We start from the raw sequence: 23156 nt of genomic DNA, 5'->3' as shown, positions 1-23156 counted from the left end.
TGTTTTTGTGTTTTAAATTATTTGTAAATATTTTTGCTTTGAAAATGAATATGACGCCAAAAAAATTTTAAGCTTCAAGAATATGACGCCAAATAAATCATAGAGGTCAAATTCTAAAGAGGCAAAAAGTTACCTTCATGAAAATGTACGCAGCCGAATTGCGATTTTAGATGTAAAACCAAAATTTTATGAAACAGTAAATTACATTTTCAATGAGTCGCATGTTTTGAAACCGAAATCGAAACCAAACAGACACTTGACTTGGTGGACGAGAAGATTCAAATCCCAACAATGTAGAAAATAAATCACATTCTAGTTGAGAAAACAAACGTTGAGTAAAAAAAAAAAAGGGAAAAAGTAAAAATTATTTTTGTCCGTGACACCGACGACAGCCAGCTGTGCAAGAAAGCGACGCGGGCGCAAAATCCGTTCGTCCTTGCGTGGAGGGCCCAGACTGACACGTGGCTACGTCACTGGCAAACTTCACAAGTGTCGTCATTTTAAGTACAAAAGATGACCTACACGTGTCCGTTCTAAGTCACCTCTTTGGGTGGAAGCCCATTCGGGGGACCCTACGGGTACACATATGTGCAAAATTATTTATTGGAATTAAAAGTAAAAGAAATGTGATTAATTGTTTTAAAAAAGTGGAGGGATATGGTAAATAGCGGTCGTGTTTCCCAATTCAACAACCAAAGTTACCTTGTTAAGCACGTCTTACATTGGCCATCAAACTCTATAAATACCCGAACTTCTCGGCTTCCAATCCTTCCTTTCCTCTTTTCAGTTATAATAATTATAACATTTCTCTTCTCCCTGTCTCTGTAATGTTCTAGGGTTCTCGGCTGCGTTCATTTTCTCGAAGGTAACTTTTTCGCCTTTTAGAATTCAACCTCTGATTTTTTGGCGTTGGATTCTTTGTTTTCTGGAAGGTTTGAAATCTTGCGGTGTCAAACATTCATGCCGTGTCTTTGGTTTCAGCTTTTCGATCTGGTCGTGTATGGTTGGCGGAAAAAAGTAAACGTTACCTTTTCTTTGCTCCGTCAATCAGGTATATATATGTGTGTATATACTAGATATATATTTTCCGAGATTTTTTGTTTGTATTCTTAAAGCGAACTCGGATCCTCCGTGTGATTTTAATGCAAATGCGATAGTGTTGGGATCTTTAGCTTTTTCCTCTTGAGACAGTGTAAAGCCGGTGAGCTTTCGTAGATTTGAAAGCGAAGCGTTTTTTGTTTTTGCAACATGAAAAGAAGAAAAGAAAAAAATTAAAGGAGAATCGGAAGATTTGGTTTGATTAAGATTCTGCCTACTTTGGTGAGTTAATTTCTTTTCTTCTTTTATTTTTTCTTAATAAGATGTAGGTGTCGAGCTGTATATATTAAAGGAAACGATTTGACAGCTCATTTGTCGATTTTCTTATTTTCTTGGATTTAGTTCAAATTTCGGTTCCGTATGTTACTGCTTTTTAATGGTATTTATTTATTTTTGTTTATTTTCTTGGAAAAAAGTATTTTGATAGTAAAAATAATTTCAAGTATTTGGTGAGTATTTTTTTTTTTTTTAAAAGAGAAAATAAAAGGAAGAACAAAGTATCATCAAACAATGTCCATGCTGTGAACTAGGTAAAAAGATTTCGAATATTTTGGCAAGGTGTCCTTAATCACTTCCTTTGGCTGTGATCCGAAAAGGAAGAGCAAAAACAGGAAGATAGAAAGAAGGAAGCTCATGGCCTTTTTTGTTTGAGAAAACCATGTGTTGTACGTTTAGGTGCCATTTTTCAATGGTGCCTTTTCTGACTGTGCCAAGAAGTATCTATTAGCTAGCATTGACTTGGTGGTGGTAATGGCTGAAGAATTTTGTGACCTTCAACTTAGTTTTTAGAATTAATGTTTTGATTATGCTCTCTCTCTCTCTCTCTCTCTAAGTCTTCTTCTTCTTTTATTATTATTATTATTATTATTATTATTATTATTATTATTATTATTATTATATGATGGGTATTTAAGTTTATGTTCGTTTTGGTAGTTGTACTGTCATATCGATACTGGAAAAATATTTTAATTTTTTTAATTTTTAATTTACACGAATTTGAAAGTGATGTACTAGTAGATCAGATCTACAAGCAAAAGCTACTTTTAGGCTTAATTGGAGCCCACTTACGACGCTTATATATATAACGCTTATATTTTTTTACATATATCAAATTTATACTAGTATGCAGATTGGTTTCATTTACATCTATTCCAAGAAAAGATACATCCACAAAATGGAACAAGATAACGAAAGAAATATTGGCATCATCTGCGGATCTGGCTTATGGGATATTTGGAGATAAAAGAAATGATATAATATTAATTGTTGTTGCATAATTTTTTTTATGACTTTATGTTGAATGGGTTATATATTACCTTGAAATGCATTTTTGTTGAACTTAATTATGGTTTTCAATTACATGTTTATCGGACATAGCATGTATCTCACATCCCAATTCAAGTATAAGGTTATTTTTTTTTAATATGTTTTCCTTGAGAGAAAAAAGAACAAGAAGCTGAGGACTCGTTGTTATTTTGGTTGCCTTTTATTTTATAAAATTTTGCTTCCATACAATTGTTTGAGAGTAATTATCATGTCTTAACTGTGAGCCTTGGGAAAACCTGCCTCATTAGATCTGACTTAAATTATTCTCTCGAAATAAGTTTCTGGTCAAAGTGATTTTCCTATAAAAAATAATTTAGGCAAGACAGGTAGTAGTCGTTTTCTTTTGGAAATTCTTATAGGATCGCTATCCCTGTCAAGAGTAAATAAAATATAGCCTGTTTTCAAAAAAATTGCCACTTGCATTAGAAACTTTTATTGTAATCTTGAATTACTTCATCGTTTTGACAAATAATCTGTTGATGGGGATTGAATCGGTCAAACATGAAAGAGTGGTAACTTTTTTTGACCAAAAGTGGTTCATTTGCTTTCTATTAATACATTCAATTGCTAAACTGACTTTGGTTGTGTCTTGCGTACGCTATTTTCCCATCCCCAGAATTTAGGTATTTCCAATTTATGGTGTGAGCATGTTAATGTTCTAAGTTTAGTTATATTGGTATCTAAAATCTGTGTATGACCTGAAGCCAGTAATTCATTTGTAATTTGCGATTGTATCTTTTCAAATGTTTGAATTGACTAAACTGGGTCAGAACAGTTGTTACAAGGAGTTTCTTTTTAGTTTTTACTCTTCCATTATGTACTTGCTTTCTCATCCCCTGAGGATATTAGCTCTCCTGGAATGCTTTAACCTTTTGCCCCTTTCTCTGCATCATTGCTTCTGCATTTTTTTTATTACGATTATTTTTTCTTCTGGGACTCATTCGTATTCCGGCCACCTCAAATAATGTCAAAGTATTTCGTCTCCAAGAACATTAGTTTCTTAATAAGTTTCTCTTTGCAGTCATCTGAGAAATGTCTTGGTTCTCTACTGCACTTGTTATTAGATAATATTTTTTCCCAATGTAAAGCATTTTTGTCTACGTACTTCAATAGTTACTATGTTGCATAGCTGAATAAGTAGCTCCTTTTGATCATTCTCCAGGTTGAGATTAGGAAATTTGTTTCTGCTATTGGAAGCTAGATACCAATCCTTTCTCAAAGATCTGTATGCAAAAAATGTCCAGTCACCTGCTATAAATGCAGTGTAGCTTTGGAAATGACAAGGTATTCTTAGTCTGCGCTCTATTTAATTAATGGACTTTTTTCTTTGGAAACTATTTGAACTGTTGGTATAATGCTATGATGTAATCAACAGTTTCCAGGAAGCTTGTGCTTGATGGACTGCTCGCCCAGCAGCAGTGACAAGAAAACGTTGAAGAGGTGGTTTTTCATAGACAAAAGGGTTGGGTAAACAAATCTGGAATAAGGCGCTTGATTCTGCATTTTGACCGACTGGCAGTTGATATATTCACTTTGATTAAATCCTTTATAACCTCTAATTCCAAGTAATCTGTACCCCATGGACTTGAAGTCGAATCATGCTTCTCCTGTTTTAACTGATCCTGCACCCATAAACAAGTCAAGACTAGGCCATTCTAGTTTGTTGCCTTACTCACAGCCAGGAGCTTCGCTCTCCTCCACTAAGTATATGACTATTCCAAGGAAAAAGCCTGGAAAGCTTGATGATGTTCGATCTAATGGCTGGCTGGATGCAATGAAATCCTCTTCACCCCCTCGGAAGAAGCTACTTAAGGGTTTCAATATTGATGTTGCTTCAGATGATGCTGATTTTGCTTATTGCTCCTGGATGGTATGCTTGTTTCTTTTGATTAATTTATTTGTCGTTTTATTTTCAAAGTTTAAGTAGATTGACCCTACTTATTCTGCTGTTGGTTCTAATAATACTTGATTTATTTATTTTTTGTGGCCTTCTTTCTGATTGTGCAGCTGAAGTATCCATCAGCACTCAACTTTTTTGAGCAAATTACAAATTATGCAAAGAACAAGAAGATAGCAATGTTTTTGGATTATGATGGTGTTCTTTCTCCAATAGTAGATGACCCAGATCGTGCCATTATGTCTAATGATGTAAGAATTTCATGTTTATTTGTTTTATGTCTAGATAGCTCTTTCCTTTATTTCCCTTCCCGGTCTTGAGTTTCATGAAATCAAACTTATTGTTGTCAGATGCGTTGTGCTGTTAGAAATGTTGCCAAGTATTTTCCAACGGCGATCATCAGTGGAAGAAGCCGTGATAAGGTAGCTAAGGGTATTTTCATTAAATAATCTAAGTGTTTTGTATTTTTTTTCCACCAATTCTCCTCTTTATTTATCATCTGGATGCCATTAGAGTCTGATCCATTTTTATCTATCAGGTTTATGAGTTGGTAGGACTAACTGAACTCTATTATGCTGGTAGTCATGGGATGGACATTTTGGGCTCTCTTAGTCACACAGTGTTTGATGACCAGACAAATTGTATTAAATCTACTGACAAACAGGTAAAAGATGATAAATCCTTTTACAAGCACACCCTTCAGTGCACAAGAGATTTTAGAATTGGAATTTTTTAGATCTTTTCTATTGAATCTTTCATCACAAAATTATTTTGTTAATGTTTTTCCCATTTTGGATTTGGTAGGGTAAGGAGGTAAATCTTTTCCAGCCCGCTAGAGAATTTTTACCTTTGATTGACGAGGTGCATAAACCTTTTCAGTTCACATATCAATTTAGGGATAATGTATCGAGGCATTTCCTGATTATTTATGTTTCTTATGCAGGTTTTTAGAACCCTTGTTGAGAATACTAAAGGGATTAAAGGCGCAAAAGTTGAGAATCACAAGTTTTGTGCCTCTGTACATTATCGTAATGTAAATAAGAAGGTGACAATTACTTGTGTTGCTTGATTACCAATTTTTCATGTTTGACCAAATAACTCATGATGCACAACTGTAGTTTGGCTTACAATTTTAGACATGTTTTATATTGTTTTCTGACTTCAGAAATGGCCTATTATTGCACAATGTGTTCATGATATTCTAAAGGACTACCCTCGGTTGCGATTAACTCATGGGCGGAAGGTACTCTTTTTTTTTTTTTTTAAAAAAATGTGTTTATTATTCCGTCTAACTAAATATATATGTTTGTATGCAAAAGTTGATTAACAATGAAGTTGTGAAATTTTTGAAAATTTAGGTTCTTCATGTTAACACAGATTACTTGCTTTTCTCCCTTGTTAGGTTTTAGAAGTCCGCCCTGTTATTGACTGGAACAAGGGAAAAGCTGTTGAATTTGTGCTTGAATCTCTTGGTATTGACCCCTCCCCTCTCTTTCCACTTACAAGCGACTAGACCTAATATTTGTAACCATTGATTGTGTCATTATCTTAATGGTGCAGGGCTAAGTAATAGGAATGATGTGCTTCCACTCTACATTGGAGATGATAGGACCGATGAAGATGCATTCAAGGTAACACAAGTGTGTGTGTGTGTGACTTCATTTTTGATGGGGGCGGGTTTGTAATGTTCATATTATAGGGCAGCTAATGAACAAAAACAAATATTGAACTTCACCAGGTGTTGCGGGAGGATAATCGAGGTTATGGAATATTGGTATCTTCTGTCCCAAAGGAAACCAATGCATTCTACTCTCTGAGGAACCCAGAAGAGGTTTTTAACTTAATTTGATCTATATTCTTTGATGTAACTTTCAATTTCTGTGTATATAGCAGTCTCTGATATAGAGGGAACTCTGCAAAATTATATTGCAGGTCATGAAATTCCTCAACTCCCTGGTGACATGGAAGGAGCTAAATGCACTGTAGATTCATTCATAAGAGTAGCATGTAGTTATTATCTATATATAGTATAGGCATTATTTCCCTTTAATTGAGTTGATTATTTGATATTATTTCCAGCAAGTGTAGGAATGGAATATTATTATTCAAACTTTATGTTCTTGCCGTACCTTCAATTATTTGTAGCCTCTCCTGCCAGCAGCAGCCAATTTGAGTTCTGTCGAGTAACTGCAATTCCTTGAGCTTTATGAAAATGTTCCTTATGTTTTTCAGTTTGCTGAACCTCGAAAAATCCATGGGAAAAAGAAAAAGAAAAAGAAAACATTTTAAACAAGGATATAAGAGTAAATGAGGAAGGAATTTTTGAGTGATCACTGATTTGAAGAAGTTGAGTGATCACTAATTTCAACAACTTCAAGTAAAGCTAAATATACTTTCACTTTTCCATATCTTTAGGTGACTTTTAAAACCACCCTTAGCTTTGATACGAATCTTTATTAAATTTTAATTCAATGATTGTTTTGAAACCTACCTAAGGGTGTGTAGAAGTAGGAGTGAGTAACATTTTTATTTCTATTTTAATTTTTATTTTGTAATTCTTGTTCGAGTTAATAAGATGCATTTTATTCAAAATTTCTAAATAATAGTAAAAAAAAAAAAAAACTTTGAAATTTTGTAATTATTTATTACATTATCCTCTTGTTTCCGGTTAGATACTAAGGGCTTTTTTTGGCAAACCCTCCAACCCATCCTCACTTTTAACTAGAAAATATATATATATATTTTCATTTTTCTTTACAAAAAATTGTAAACTTCTTTTTAATTTATATCACATCAATAACTTCTTATTAGTATTAAACTCATATATACGTAACTCTGCACACCCAAAATCAAGTTATTTTATTAATTTATGCACCAAATGACCAAGGAAAAGAAAAAAATGTTATTGGATCCCTCATCTCTACTTTTTCAACTTCTCTTTTCTAATTTAAAAATAAAATATATGTTATCTCATCCAAAAGAAAAAAGTTAAAAAAACTTGAGCTTATGTTTCGTTTGTTTCAACGTAAAATGGTTTCAGTAAAGTCATTTTTCAATAAAATATTTTTTTGCCAAAAACATTTTCTGGTGTTTGGCGCATACGGAAAATCATAAAATATTTTTTATATTTTCATTCAATCATATCAACTTATAAAAATCATTTTTTATTCACAACATAGAAATATTAATTTAAAATAATATAAAAATTATTGGTGACGAGATTTCGTCACTGACCGACAGGATTCCAATTACTGTTGCCGGATTCTGGAATAAAGGCCGAAATTCGAACAGTTTTATCGAAATTTGGGTTGGCTGGATTTTTGGCGAAGGTGGTTGGAATCTGGCCATTTGTGCTGGGATCCGGCAAAAACTACTGGAATTTGACACATAACCAGATCCTGGCCAGTAGGCCGGAAGCCAACCGTTCTAGCCGGAACCTGGCTAGATCTCGACCAGCTGGCCAGAATCCGACCGTTCTGGTTGCCGGAATCTGGGCTGACCGGATTCTAGAGAAGGTGGCTGGACGTTGTCGGATTCTGGTACCGGCCAAATTTCAGTGGCGGTCGACTACTTGAACGTGAAAGTCAATTGCATCATTTAAGAGAGAGTCGAATGAGTTTGTTGTCTGGGAAAAATAATTTACGCTTTTAAAAAGCATAAATCATTTTTCAAAATTTATTAAACATTTTTTGTCAAACGGAAATTATTTTTCGATTGACTATTAGTTTTGCCCCCACCAAATACCAAAAAATGTCGAAATTATTTTTTAAAAACCATTTTACAGCAAAACAAATGAAATATTAATTTTATTAAAAGAAAAATATCAAAACATTTGCACTCAATTGTGGAGCCACAGTAGTTTAGTTTGTGGGCTGAAACTAATCGTTTGGGGCTTGCTTAGAATAAAGAAATTGATTCGCATGAAGGCCCAACGGAGAATACAAGAAGGCTAAGTTCTTATCAAGCCCCCACTTAACTCCACAAATATATATATATATATATATATATATATATATATATATAAAACTAGGATTTTGTTTTTTCTCTTTTGGATGGAACTAACTTACTAAAATGCATCTTAATATGTGTCCGAGATGCCCCTCGACAAAACCAGCGATTATTCCAAGTTGCATATTTCTTAACCTTAAAAATCTTATGACAAAGAGGATAAAATACATGTGTTTTTTTTTTTTCTTCGTTGGCATTTTGGTTCCCAAATAGCAAGTTAATAGCCTTTGTTAAAGATGGGATAATTTTTCGTTTAACTTCAAATATTATCTCAAACTCCGCCAAGTGCAAAGACATGATAGGATGGTTCAATGAAGTTGGGAAGAAAAATTAGTTTTTGACATTTTTTTGAAGTTTTCTCCTTATCTTTATAGTTCCTCTAAAAGTGTTACAAAGCCTTGCTGAAATTTCAAACACCAAAATATGTTGAGAAAATGAAAGTTTATAATTCAACTGAGAAAGCTTGTGCTAAAAATATCAATAGGTGGAACATATTAAAAGAAAGGAAAAGCACACATAACCTACTCAAACCATCACTTTATTTTTAATGTCCTTTTAAACTATTAATTGTGTTAATCTCATCCTATAAACTAAGTAAAAATGTCAATGTCTTCCATAATGACAAAAATACTCTTCATAAAAATATTAAATAAAAAAACTAAAAAATTATTTAAAAAATCTAAAATAATAAAAAAAAAAAGAAAAGCAGTTTTTTTTTTCCTCATATGTTCGTTTGTTTGTTTATTTTTAATTTTTTTTTTAAAAAAATAAATTTCGTTTTTTAAAAAGTTATTTTTGTAGTTTTTATTTTTATTTTGTTTTATTTTTATTTTTCAAATGTATAAGGTCATTTTTTGTGTTTTTTGTTGGTCTTAAGAGGACATTGACATGTTTTGATAGTTTGAGGGGAGCATTGACACAATTAGTAGTTTGACTGTTTGAGAGAGATGTTGACAATTGATTGAGTGGTAATTTAAAGGAGGTATGTGTACTTTTTCCTTAAAAGAATAATGCTATAAGGAGAACTTGAGTCTTCCTTGTATTCTCCAAAATGTCATGTGACTTTTAAAATCACAATTGAATTTGATATGATCATTATTAAATTTTGACTCAATAATTTTTTTAAAAAGTCACATGACATATAGGATGACACCAAGAAGACTCTAATCATCCTTAAGGAGTAGCTTAATCGGCTGGGATCACGCCTCATGAAGCGAAAGTCACTAGTTTGAATCCCTCATCCCCTCTTATGTGGCCACGTTAAAAAAAAAAAAAAAAAAAAAGTCCAACTTCATTCATTTTTTTTTGTTGTTCATTTCATTTTTAATTTTCCATTAGATTTATAGATCTTAAATGTAAAATTCTACCGATTTAATAATAAATTTAAGCGTACGTGTGGATCTTATAAATTTGATAATGAATTTTAAAAAAAAAGTGGAGAAGAAATGGACAGAATTTAAAAATAGCTCAATAAAAGTCATATAAACAGAGGAGAAATATGGAGGTGATACATTTTTCGAGACTCCATCCAACTGAGGGGGTTCCAAGTTCCAACCCAAACCAACAAAATGTCAATCTCCTTGCAATCTCCGCCCTTCTCAGCTCTCTTCTCCTCTTCGTCTCTCCAGGTACGTACGTACGAATTTACGAATGTATGTATGTATGTATGTATGTATCTGTGTGTTTCTGTGTATGAGTGAGTGAGTTGGTTTTCATGGCAGGGGAGGAGGTTGAGCTTCTCGGCTGCTAATCTGGAGCTTCTCAAGTTTCAAAGATCGTTTCCGCGAATTCGAGCTTCCTCGTCGTCGCTCGACGCTGGTTATATCTCTTTCCGATTTAAATACACCTTGATTCAATCTCTGTTTCCTGTTTTCTTTTTTGATTTTTGATTTTCTTCTTCTTATTGTTGTTGTTGAAGTAATTGGTGGGTTTTTTAGGTCCAATCACTGAATTGGATACGGTGTCGAGCTTCAGCGAGATCGTTCCCGACACCGTCATTTTCGATGATTTCGAGAGGTATTTGATTCTTCTCCTTCTCCTTGTTATTTTATCTTTTATTTTTTTCTCTGAGCTGGAAATGGAAGTTTAAGTTTTAAATGCAATGCTCTGTTTGGTTTTGTAACGTTTGTTGTTTTGCCAGAAATTACTATAATTGTTGTTATTTTTCTTGGGAATGGTACTAATTAATTTGACTCTCATCTGCTTAGCAAATATAGAAACCCTGATAAACCGAAAGGAAAAACTTTCATCAAGCTCAGTCTAGCTCCACTTAATTAGATTAGTTATTTATGTTTTATTCGTTTTCCGAGCAATGTAATGAAGAGCTAGTGTTCTTATAAGTGGTTTTTGCATTATTTGAAATCTAGGTTTCCTCCAACAGCAGCCACTGTTAGCTCGGCGCTCCTTTTGGGTATATGTAGCCTTCCTGATACCATATTTAGAGTAAGGATTCAAACCTCATAAAAAGGGAACAAAAAAAAAAAAAAAAAAAATTAATTTGGTATTTGCATTTTGATATTGAAATAGCATATGGTGTTTATGTTGCTTAATTGATTAATTTTCTTCTGCGTAGAATGCTATTGAAATGTCTTTGGCGGATTCAGGATGTTATGGGCTAGAAAACTCTGATTTGAGACTGTCCTGTTTCTTTAATAAGGTTGGATTTCATATACCTTAATTGTAAGATATGAATTTAATTGGTTAAATTGATCAACTGGTTTACAAATAAGTCATGGATGTGTAGGCTTTGGTGAATGTTGGTGGTGACTTGGCAAAACTAGTTCCTGGTCGAGTTTCAACTGAAGTGGATGCACGTCTTGCTTATGACACGCATGGCATTATCAGGAAGGTTGGTTTATTTTAACTGTTGTTATGTTGATTTATGGTTTTAAAGAAAATGCTTAACTTTTTGTATTTGAAATAGAGTATAGTTTATGATTTGGTTGTTGATTTCAGTTCCCATAAATCATTTTTTGCTTGCTAAATCAATCCCTAATTATGCTTTTGGGTTATGCTCAATTGAAGTGGCAATCTAGATTTGTTCTTTCTCTCATAATAATGTCTTCCACATTTATTTGATTTTGGTAGATTGGCATCATGAAGAAAACCCGTTTATATGGGCTTTGATATTTAGGAATGTTGAAACGGCGCTAGGCAAAGGATGGAGTTTCACATTGTTAGTCCTTTTTAAATCTTATGTCATTTCAAATTGATATGTGCATCAAGAAATCCAGTTAGAAGGAAAGACCATGCTGAGATGTGGTGTGGAAGTGTGAGATCAAGGAAGAAAGAAATAAACAAGTTGAGAGGAAATTGATGTCTTCCACTTTCTATTATCTGAGTTCAATTTATTTATTTATTGAAGTTCCACTTGATATATTTCACATGACTTGTCATGTTTTTGCACATGAATGCTAATGATGTTGTCTTATGCAGAGAAAATGATAGAAAAAAAAGGGGCATGTTAGACATCCATCCCCTAACCATCTCCATACAATTAAGTTTGAAATCCATCATTGAGCTTATGGGACCCAATGTGGGTCCTACAAATGCAGAAAGAAAACGAATGCGCTAATACTCAGCGGCTTTCTCGCTCGTCCGTTGCTTGTTCGTTAGCGCAACGGCTTTCTAGCATTGGCAGCTCAATCCCCTTGCTTGTTCTAGCCTTACCAAATTATTACCCAGCTCTGCTTGCTCTACTGCTGCTAGATCTCTTGCTTAGCCTTCCGCTGCTCTAGTTAAACCACCCAAGACCTGCTTGTTTTACTAGTCTAGTTGAGCTAATCGATTCTAATGGCAGATTTGAAAATGAGATGGGTAGAAACTGGGTAGAGGATGGATTTGTATCAATTCTCAAAAAAAGAAACGAAAAGACCAAGATGTGCTGCTCAAAGGAAACATAAGCTCTATTGTAAGATTTTAAACAAGCATGTAGAAAGAGACAGTGCATAGGGCCTATGGTGTCTAGAGAAACACTTCTAATTTTAAGTTCTAAAACAATACTCTGTATACACTTCCTTTTTAAACATTTTCATATCTTAGATGCAAAGTGTACATGGGTTCACGAGAGACATTTCTGTCATGTTTTTGGCTCCTGTTTGTGATCTTGTATTTTGTATCTTAGGTGCAATATATGTTCATTCACCTAAATTTCCATGGCAATCTGTCTCTGTTCCTTTATTGGTTATTACCTTATGCAATTTAATTTTTGCGTCATACCAAATTATACAGGTGCATGACTTGTTGAAATTGTATTATGAAATTAATGTGCCTCCTGAGCGTTTGCTGTTTAAAATTCCTTCAACTTGGCAAGTGAGTATTTGAGAAAAATACGTTTCTATTGGTAATCTTAAGAACTTTCTTTGTAGACTTGGTCCACAGAAGCTGACGGATCTTTCCATTCCTTTTTGCCCATCACTTGTTGGCTTTCTGTACAGGGAATAGAGGCCTCAAGATTGCTGGAATCTGAAGGCATACAGACACATTTGACTTTTGTATACAGGTATACACTATGATGTATAATGGCGCGAGTTGAAACTTCCGTATAACAATCAAATGATGTCAACACTTGATTATAATGACTAAAAGCTTGTCTCCATACTGTTATATGTACTTTTATCTGGGAAAATTTTATAATGATAAAGTCATAAGTCATAAGTCATTGATTTAAAGTTTAGAAAGATTAAATTTGACACATTTGAACAGTATTGCACATTGTGTGGTACAATCAGGGATTCAGGGTATGTAAACCCCTATTATTAGGGGCAGTTATGCGTTGTAAGGGTGGGGCAACCCTCAGGGGTTATTGCATTTATCTATTACACAGATTCCCCTGTAATCTTAAATTATAAATAATTTCTTCTCTATTTGCCCCTCCAATTCTAGAATCCTGGTACTGCCCTGGCCTATGGTGTTCTTTCTTTGGCAGAAGTTTTCTATTCAGTTAATGTGTGCGGTTACTCATCCCATGGTTCTGGACTGTCATTCATGCTATGGTCACTATTTGGGCCTTCATTCTTATCTTTTTTTTGCATCTAATTTTTACTACATATTTGCTAGATGCCTAGGACCTACTTCTACAAGATTGCCTTTTCCTTTTCTCCCTTCTGGTGGGTTGCGTGATTGATTTCTCCATATCATGTATTGATTTATCTTTGTTGCTTCTTGAAATTATTTAATATTATCTATGATGTTGATTTCTAGCTTGGGTAACTACTTAAGAGATTTATGTGGATTACATAGTTATTCTCATGAGCGTTTGATATTTCCCAATATATTTTCTAGTCTGTTGTCACAGTAGCGATTTGGTTTAATTAAAAACAGACAAGGTTGATGCTAATGTATGATTTTCCCCATCATTTAAGCACATCAGTTTGTCTTAAGTAGCTTTTGCTATTATCCTGCAGTCTTAATTTAATCAACCGTTTATATCTTCTGATGTTTCTTAATCATATATGGTTTTGACCTGTTTTTCAGCTTTGCTCAAGCTGCAGCTGCAGCCCAAGCTGGTGCTTCTGTTATTCAGATTTTTGTGGGCCGTATAAGGGTAATTTCTATCTATTGTGTATTACATTGTTTATAGAACCTTTTGTTTTTATATTTTTAAAGTGCACTCCTCCTTCAGGATTGGGCACGCAACCATTCTGGTGACCCTGAGATTGAAGCTGCTATCAAAAGAGGAGAGGATCCAGGGCTGGCTTTGGTTAGTAAAATGACTCCGATCTTCTGATTCGATTGTTAATTCAATATAGTCAACAAGTTTTTTTTTTTTTTTTGGTGCTGATTTTAGTGACGCGCTGTTTATTGGTATTATATAAGAAAGCACTTTGTGTTTATAAGTCTTATTAAGTGTCATATTACAAATTGAGATTGTGGTTGCTTGGGTCTGTCGGCAAAAGTGGCTTCACATAGCTCCTGGGTGTTGGCTAGGTGGTAAGTGTTGTTAGAATATAAATTAAATGATTATAATCATCTCTTTCTATCAGCTTAAGCTTTTAGGATAAATAATGATTTAATATGGTATCAGAGGTAGAGGTCATGAGTTCGAACTTGAACTCCATTAATTCATCTCCCGTTTCAATTAAATATTTCACATGTTGGGCCTCACATAATAAAAGAAAGTTTGAGCTGAGGGAGAGTGTTAGAATATAAATTAAATTATTAAAATCATCTCTTTCTATTAGCTTAAACTTTTAGGATAAGTGTGACTTAACAAGTGTTTGGAGAGATTTTAGGTTCGATTCCTACTGAACCAACTAAAAGGAAATGGCATTCTAATTGAAGTGTAATAAATTTTATTTTATTACTTAATTTTGAATTTTATATGCTCCTGACCCTCATCCTGACTGGTTAAATCAATGTTATGAAGAGTATCACAATATTATGCTGAATGCTTTTTTTTTTTCCACATGATTTTTTCTTATTTCAAATTTCTTCCTTTGTCAAATATTTTTCCCTGCTTAACACAACACCAATCTTATTTCATCAATTATTTTATTTTATTTATTTATTTTTACGGAATATATTTTTTGTTAAATTCAAATTTCATTATGCCCTTTCTCACTATGTCTATGCGTCTTGCCCTTCACCTTGTTAATAAGGCACCTCCAAATTGGACCATATTATTCCCTTTTGGAGCTGAGGAGCTGTAATTGGTGGTTGTTGCATGTGACCATAGTTCCACTTCACCAGATTTCCCTCATTTTGAGCCAATTGCGACCTCACATTTTCACTTTTGTGGCACATATTTGTCCTGATGTTCAAATTTTGCAAGTGGAGGTGTAAATTTATTTGTACATCATGTTTTGTTTCACCATCTATGGTTCATACATCAAAACATGATTAGTATAGCCTTTTGAAACTATTCTAAAGGGCATTTCTTTCAGCATTGAAAGAAAGTCTGCTAAGTTGATTAAATTTCTGGTACCATGTTTGTTAGTTCAAGTGACTTGAGTCTACTTAACAACCTTTGAAGAAAAATAAAAGCCTGAATCGAACATAATATTATCCATCCATACAGGTGACAAAGGCTTATAATTATATTCACAAGAACGGATATAAATCGAAGTTGATGGCTGCAGCAGTTCGGAACAAGCAAGATTTATTTAGTCTTCTAGGGTAACCATATGAATCATCTTTGCTCATACATATTTGTTTAGTCTTTTTTGTAATAACCTTTTATGCTTGTGCTTGTCCGCACTCAGGGTTGACTACATCATTGCACCGTTGAAGGTACTGCAATCTCTCAAAGAGTCCGTTACTGCTCCTGATGAGAAGTACTCCTTTGTTAGGAGACTCTCTCCACAGTCTGCTGTGACCTACAATTTCAGCAAAGAAGAGGTCTGCTTTCTTTTACTATTCTCATTCTTCTTCTTGAGCATCAAGATTTTGTGTTGAACTAATAAAATTGTAAGGGAAGGAACCAAACAAACTACCTTATGACCACAAAATTTAGTATCAAGGTTGTCTCCTTTAAAGATGCTAATAATACAACAGCAAAAGCAGGATATTGATCTAATGTTTTCACCAGCAGTGGTGGAGTCAGGTTTTATATGTTGAGGGTGCCAAACTAATATATAGAAAGCTGACGAACAACGTAATAAACAAGAGTCAAGAAATAGGTGACCTAGAATTTTTGTCAATCACAACATATCGAAAAACTAGTAAAAGAAAAAAAAAAAAAAAAAGAAGAAAATTTTCCATATCCGAAAACTAAGAGTATGGACTTAACTTTCTTGTACAAATTTTTTTTCCTCTGTTTTTCTTATTTTCTTTGTTTTTTTTTTTTTTGGGGGGGGGGGGGGGGGGGGGGGGTTTATAATTTTGCAACTTGTTTAGCCCCACAAACCATATCTTTCAACATATAAAAGGAGAACGGTTTTTTAACATCTCACTAGACTGTTTCCTACGTACAAGTAGTGCCACACATAACACATACGTCTAAATAAATTAAATAAACCTTTCTATTTAGAAGGGAATTAATACAGTTTCTAGATGCACACATGCAAAAATATCTTTTCTTAACATTTTTAAACAAAAGTTATTTCTAAAGGCAATCCATTTAAATCCTAACCAATCTTCTTCCTTTCATTATTCTTCTTAAGAATTAAGAAGAATTTTCTTCCTATACCATCAGACTAAAAAGATTGACTACATTGCATTAACTAAAATAAATAAATACAACACTTATTGAAACAAATGAGAACAACACAATTTTAATAGTATTATATTAGTGTAGGGGTCATGACTTTTTCTTTTTCGAGTCCTTTTTTTTTTTTTTAAATTTTTTTTTCCAGAGTTTTGAAAGGACCATGTTCTACTAATTTATTTTTTATTTTTTTTTCGCGGGGGGGTTGGCATGGCCCCCACCAGGACCCCTGTCTCAGGCCCCCTGTCTCCGTCAGTGTTCACCAGCACATTATATGGGGTAGTCTTAGCACACCAACTTTCATCAGGATTTATATATGTTGGCTTTAATAATGGCTACCTAGAAAACCAAAAGGCTTTACAACTATGGATGTGTGCATTTGACATGGATATATGCTGAACTGCAATAGAGGAAAACCTACCAAGCCATTATATTGGCTTAAAGGGTCATTTATTGCCTATTGCCTGCCCAACAGAAGTTATCATATTACCTTACCTTTGAAGGGTCAGTCATTGCCTATTACTCGCCCAACAGAAGTTATCATATTACCTTACCTTTGAACTTTATAGGAGAAAATTATGGCATTCCCTTGTATTTCTGTAATAGCCATTATCGTTGTCATATCTTTTGATGGATTGCACCACTGCCAAGATGCCTCTTTCCCTTGATTAGGTTGTTAGGAAACAGAGACATAATGTCCTCATCCTACATCATTGCTTCCATCACCCATGAACTTGTGCTATTACTACCACAGTGGCTGCCATCATCACCGCCAATTCTGCTATACTTGGTTGCTGTCAACACAGTATGCAAAAAGGATCTCCTGTTTACTGTAAAATATGTTTTTTTAGTGTCAGATTCTAACAAAAACCTTTTGAATTTGAGGGTGCAGAAAGTTTTGAATACTTATCTCATTACTTCTGCTATACTTCTCCAGAATACTTAGAAAAGCTTTGACGAATTCATGGTTGCTAATGCTATGCGAGGGCTCATAGCATTTGTGAATCAAATCTGAACAGGACTATTAAAAAGTAATGATGATTGGATTTTACCCTGGTGCCTTCTTAAATTTCCTGCTTTACTTTGATTTCTCTCATTACTCTTTTAAATGGGTAATTGATTCTCTCTTCATATTCAGCTTGTGAAGTGGGACCAATTAAGCCTTGCACCAGCTATGGGACCAGCAGCTGTGGAGCTTCTGGGGGCTGGACTGGAAGGTTATGTTAATCAAGCGAAGCGAGTGGAAGAGTTATTTGGGAAGATTTGGCCTCCCCCAAATGTTTGAGGTGTTCCCATCCCATCCCCTGCCAAGCAGATCTTATCTTTACTGAATAAAAATTGTGAATTTTAATCTGTCTTTCCTCCTTTTTCATCAGTGTATCTTTGTTGAGTTTTTTGTGCTCCACCACAAAATTTTCAAGAGTCTTTTTGCCTTCAGTTTAACTAATCTCTTTCTCTAATGATGGCATGATGCTATCCCATTCTCGTCATATAATTACTGCATTTTCCCATCCCACCAAAAAGATGAGACGTAACGAACAGAGCCAAGATGCAACGACAAATTGATCCTTTGGCCAAAACAAATGGTTGTGGTAGTCACAACCTGGCAACATCAACGGTAACAACAAATTATGGTTTTGACTCAACGAGTTACTGCCTTAACTGCCTCTTTCTAACAACAATAACCACCAAAATCCACGCCTTGTGGAGGTGGAAAGCACAGTTGAGGAAAAAGAAAATCTATGTTTTGTTGAGGAGGCCGTAAAAGACGAGCAAGTTGAAGGACAGTATTCAGTGGATTGAGATTTCTGGCTAATCTACGATGATTACCTCGACGGTGAAGATATCTTAAAAGTACGTTATTTGCCACATAGTGAAGACACTTGCAACACGTATCAAGTGTTCGATGAAAGTCCCAAAAAATACTTGATTTTGAGGAAGGGTCATTTATTTCCTTTGAAAGATGAGCACTTAACTATTTCTTCGTACGACAAAAAAAAAAAATATCAATTGATCCTATTTGAGAAGCATTCATTGAGCGATATTTGATTGAATAAGTGTCTAGGACTAGAAAGATTGAATTGAGCCAATATGTATATACATACATACATATCGTTGATCAATAATAAACATATGGTATTAGAAAATAACTGAATTTGATTATTACTGATAATCAAATACTTACAGATACTAAGGTTTACTAATGAAATATCATAACGTTGAAAACGTCTGTGTACATGATTTCTGAAGGCTTACGAAAGTAGATTACAATATTTTGTAATGGGTAGCAAAGGATCTCAAAAAACAGAAGTAGGTTGTATTTTTCAGTTTGCCTTGAACGTCTGAGTAAGGATCCTTTTATAGGAGGGAGCTTGAGTGCTTAATTGATATGAAATTATTGAATTCCTATTGTCTCCTGAGTGCTGTCCAAAGTAGATTCGCTTGTCTAAAGTAGATTCCTTTTGCTCTTACTAGGGTGAAACATACCAAAGGAGCTTGGACTGAAGTGCCTCATGACTAGATGCTTTGCTGAAAGCTGAAACTTTAATAAAGTAAATAGTAAGGTTACTATTTACATAGTAACTATACATATGGTACATGATGATCGTAGTTTGTTGTTTACTGTACTCTTCTTTTCATAAGTTGATAAGAGTTCTCGGGATCTAGTTGGTAAAGCACAAACTCTTTAAGGCCACATGTTGTGAGTTTTGCAAAACGATGAAGAAGAAGAAGAAGATGGTGGAAGGTGTTATTTAGAGATTCAGGTATTATGCATCAAGATCTATTGAAAATGGTTGAATTTAATTTAGGGAAAAATATACCAGTTATTTTCAGAAGAGCCCTACAAACTGACACATATAACACTTGAATATATCAAACAGTCATTTTGTGGCAAAAATGCCACTCTGTTAGCACTAACTGTTATGTTAGATGGAAAATGGGTCACGTGCAAGGCATGCGATCTTTTCCACCACAAACTACCTTAAATGCTCTCATTTTTACCCATGAAAAACCAAATTTTCCCTTGAAAAAACTTTAAAAAGAAAAAAAAAACAGAGGAAATAAAAAAAAAGAAAGAAATTTAAACCCCATGGATTGGGGGTGGCTTGGGAGCCTCCCACAACCCTCCTCCCAGGGTGGCTCACAGCTACCCCCAATCCTTTGGAGTTGATCCAACCACCCTACAATAAACTTTTTGGTTAATAGATATATATATATTAAAGAGGTTTTTCTTGTTTTTTCAAATTTTAGGTATTCTTTTGAATCAACCAGATTGTTGATGTCTTTATTCCTAAACAGGTTTGAAGAATGGTTTTGTTTCTGGTATTTTTGCGTAAGCCAAGAAAATCAAGAAAAAGAGGCTTTGAAAACTGAACATCCTTTTCTAAATCTCCCGTTTCTATATAAGGATAAAGGATCCATTACACCCCCAAAACCATATGCAGCCAGTTTCAAAGCCATAGGATTCACCAAAATTTACACAGATGAGGATGTGGTGGGTAACTAATGGGATTAGGATTCTCTACAATTATTTGTCCAAATTTGAGAGAATTTAAACAGGTAATTATGAGAGACCACTTATGGAACCCACCTGACCTGATAAGTAGTTGGACAATCTAATTTTTATTTGGTCAGGTGGGTTCTATAAGTGGTCTCTCACAATCACCTGTCCAAATTCTCTCAAATTTGGACAAATAATTATAAAAAGTCCTAATCCTAACGAAAGCTGATGTGGATTAGAGAATGTATGTCATCAATTGCCAACAGAAGAGCCGCACATACAACTGAGAACACATCAGCAACCATAATTAATTGTATTGGGAAGGAGAAGATCCGCTGATATTGGTAGGCCCAAGTCAAATGTATGTAAAATAAGGTTTATTTATTTATTTTTATTATTATTTTTTATTTTTTGGGTTAAATACCTTTTTAGTACCTGTGGTTTGAAAACTTTATTTTTTTGGTACATTAGTTTCATTTTTCTTTACAGATGGTACTTGAGTTTTGGAAAAAGACAAAATTGGTACCTTCATTTATTTTTCCGTCAAAATTTAACAGACATGCCACATTAGCTCGCCACGTCAGATGCCACGTAAGCCCATAGAACGGCACATCATTTTAATAGATTAGGGGGAAAATAAATTCGTTTTTTTTTTAATCATTTTTACATTGAACTAAAATTTACTATTGGAGCCCTAATTTCATCATTCTTCCAACAGTCGCCCGATTCCAGCACTAGAGAACCAAACTCTCTCCCACACTCACACACACAAACTTGCCCGGACCTATTTAGTGCACAGACTTGCCGATTTCTCGATTTCCCACATCAAATTGGCTAGACCTTAGTTCCGCATAGTTATCTCTTGCCGTTTGGAAGGTAATACTTCGGAACCTACTCTACTCTGTCCATCCTGTGATCGAACCCTAAATCAGAGGTATTTTCTTGAGCACTAGATTTTGAACAATGTATTTGGTTGAAGTTTGTTTGTGCTATATATTGGTTTTGTTTGATTCTCGGTTGTTGGGCAAAATGTTGGGTTCTGAGAAAGCAACACCTTCTGTTGTTGTGCAAAGTATAAAGTTCGGGTAGGGCCTCCTAGCACGTGTTTTTGTCGTTTGTTGGGCAAAGGACAAAAAGTCCCCAACTTTGTGTGATTGAAAACCATTTTTGTTGCCCCTTTGGTTGTTGTCCAACACATGTCATTGTCTTTGTATTTGTTTACTGCACATGTCTTTGTCTTTAGCTTTGTTTATTGCATTTGTGTTTTGGGTCCAGACTAAAAAAATGTGTCCTTGCCCACAAAAGCCTATGACTTTTGATAAAGTGAAAAACACAGTTACAACTGATCGGGTATTGGTGGAACCCAAAAAAGGAAGTTGATTTTTGTGGTCCTCACTAAGATACTCATATTAGGAAATCCTAGAAAATAGTACTCTTTCCACCAATGCCACTTTCGGTTCTCCCTTATCCATAAGACTATTTTATCAATAGTTTTCAACACATACACAGTAACACTTATCAACACTTATTATCGACACTTATGAACACATAGTAAGGGTTAACCATTATCACTATTGTATTTTGTGCATTATATTGTGGATGTGAGTTTGACTATTCTCTTTCTTTACTTCACATGGTGCAAAAATGACTGATCCTATTTTTTATCTCAAAATTTACCACCATGGGTCACTATCTGGACCCAGGATGGCGTATGTTGGAGGAGACACTATGATAGTAGACTGTCTGGATGCAAATCGATGGTGCTTTTGAGACCTCACCAATATACTTGAATGTTACTGTGGGTACTAGTACAATGGTATTCCTTCTATGTATTACACCTATGATGACGAGAGTAACGAGTAGATACGTGGTCTTACTAACTATAGGGATTTCATGAATATTCTCAGAGGGGTATTAAATTTTGGCAGGAAGAGGCTGCATGTATTTGTAGATGAAGAAGCACTGAATGAACCAGTTCCCATTGAAGTGGTTCAGCTAGTGTTGCTTTTATCTCATACTCCTTCAGAGGTTGAGATAAACTATGAGGAAATCAATGTGTCATAGCAACAAGAAGAACAGCTAGCAGTGCAGCAACCTCAGCAGCCACCACAGCAGCAAGAAGAACAGCCAGCAGTTCAGCAACCCCAGTAGGCACCACAGTAGCAACTGCAGTAGCCATCACAACAGGTTGATGAGTAGGGGGAGGAGGAGGACATCGAGTTGAGTGATTTTAAAGTGACTAACGGCGAGAAGGAGGACATCTTTATAGGTAAAGCTAATGATGTTCTACATGAAGTGCACGGACTTAGGGATGATACAAAAAAAATGGTTTAACTTGTGGGATAAAGATTATAAATTGAATATTGGAGTTGTTGAAGCAAATGATCTGGATGAGGAATCTAATAATAGTGAGAACTTTGACAGTTTAGACAGCGAAGAAGAAGGCAGTGAAGGTGAAGGGTCACGTAGACGACCTAGGAGAAGATACCCGGAATGGAGGAAAAAGCGGGACTTGAGTGAGACAGTGGCTTTGGAAGTAGGGTTGAGGTTTGCCAACCCAACTGAATTTAAGGAAGCGTTACAAGTATTCGCAGTGCAGAATTCCTTCGATTATAAGTATCTGAACAACGAGAAAAAGTGAGTATCTGCCTATTTCAAGAAACAATGTGGATGGAAAATACATGGGTCTTGGTCTAATTGCAAAAAATATTTTCAGATCAAGACTTTCGAGTCAAAGCATAACTGTGGCAGCGACTACAACAACAAGAAGGCAAATATAAGGTGGCCTGCACATAGATATGTTGATATTTTTCGAGACCAAAGAGATTTTAAAGCGAAGGCGTTGAAGGAAATGATACAGAGGGATTATAATGTGGAGCTATCATTGTTGAGTTGCCATCGTGTGAAGACGATGGCAAACCAACTTCTCGATGGAATGTGTTAGTTTTATTTGTTACACTCTGTTGACAAAATCACTACCATGTAAGGTTGCTGAAAAATAAAACGACTTCTAATTTATGGTGTGGTGTGTGTACAATGTGTAACAAAATATCATAAGTGCGAAATTTAAATGAGACAGATATTTTGTTAACGAAGTGGAAACTCAATTAAGAGAAAAACCACTCCGGGGCAGCCAAACCTAGGAATTTCACTATTTAGAAGACGAAGCTAATAACAAG

The 23156-nt window shown here is 34.7% G+C and overlaps 2 protein-coding genes across 7 annotated transcripts; both read left to right on the top strand.

Annotated features, from left to right (window-relative positions):
- The first annotated feature begins 748 nt into the window (after positions 1-748).
- LOC133854890 (probable trehalose-phosphate phosphatase F) lies at positions 749-6456 on the top strand. 4 transcript variants are annotated; one of them, XM_062291155.1, is made up of 14 exons: positions 749-865; positions 982-1051; positions 3587-3708; positions 3800-4294; positions 4432-4572; positions 4672-4743; positions 4860-4985; positions 5126-5182; positions 5265-5366; positions 5487-5564; positions 5724-5793; positions 5882-5952; positions 6060-6152; positions 6254-6456. In XM_062291155.1, exons 4-14 carry the CDS (start codon positions 4004-4006, stop codon positions 6305-6307), a joined length of 1155 nt encoding a protein of 384 aa, XP_062147139.1. In that variant the 5' UTR covers positions 749-865; positions 982-1051; positions 3587-3708; positions 3800-4003; the 3' UTR covers positions 6308-6456. The 4 variants fall into 4 exon arrangements, with proteins under 4 accessions (XP_062147139.1, XP_062147140.1, XP_062147141.1 ...); XM_062291156.1 differs by lacking the exon at positions 982-1051 and having other exon boundaries at positions 763-865; XM_062291157.1 differs by lacking the exons at positions 749-865; positions 982-1051 and adding an exon at positions 1102-1320.
- Positions 6457-9810: 3354 nt separating this feature from the next.
- LOC133854951 (uncharacterized) lies at positions 9811-17935 on the top strand. 3 transcript variants are annotated; one of them, XR_009896891.1, is made up of 14 exons: positions 9811-9957; positions 10051-10147; positions 10267-10345; positions 10696-10771; positions 10902-10985; positions 11073-11177; positions 12560-12640; positions 12766-12830; positions 13805-13874; positions 13953-14030; positions 15348-15445; positions 15532-15667; positions 17413-17506; positions 17614-17828. XR_009896891.1 is itself a non-coding variant. In XM_062291235.1 (13 exons), the coding sequence occupies exons 1-13, from the start codon at positions 9898-9900 to the stop codon at positions 17758-17760; spliced, it is 1176 nt and encodes a 391-aa protein (XP_062147219.1). In that variant the 5' UTR covers positions 9811-9897; the 3' UTR covers positions 17761-17935. The 3 variants fall into 3 exon arrangements, 2 of the variants coding, with proteins under 2 accessions (XP_062147219.1, XP_062147220.1); XM_062291235.1 differs by lacking the exon at positions 17413-17506 and having other exon boundaries at positions 17614-17935; XM_062291236.1 differs by lacking the exons at positions 12560-12640; positions 17413-17506 and having other exon boundaries at positions 17614-17935.
- The last annotated feature ends 5221 nt before the right edge of the window (positions 17936-23156 follow it).

The sequence above is a fragment of the Alnus glutinosa genome, chromosome 13 (assembly GCF_958979055.1).
Source record: "Alnus glutinosa chromosome 13, dhAlnGlut1.1, whole genome shotgun sequence".
Lineage (NCBI taxonomy): Eukaryota > Viridiplantae > Streptophyta > Magnoliopsida > Fagales > Betulaceae > Alnus > Alnus glutinosa.
This window is presented reverse-complemented; position numbering and strand designations above follow the sequence as displayed.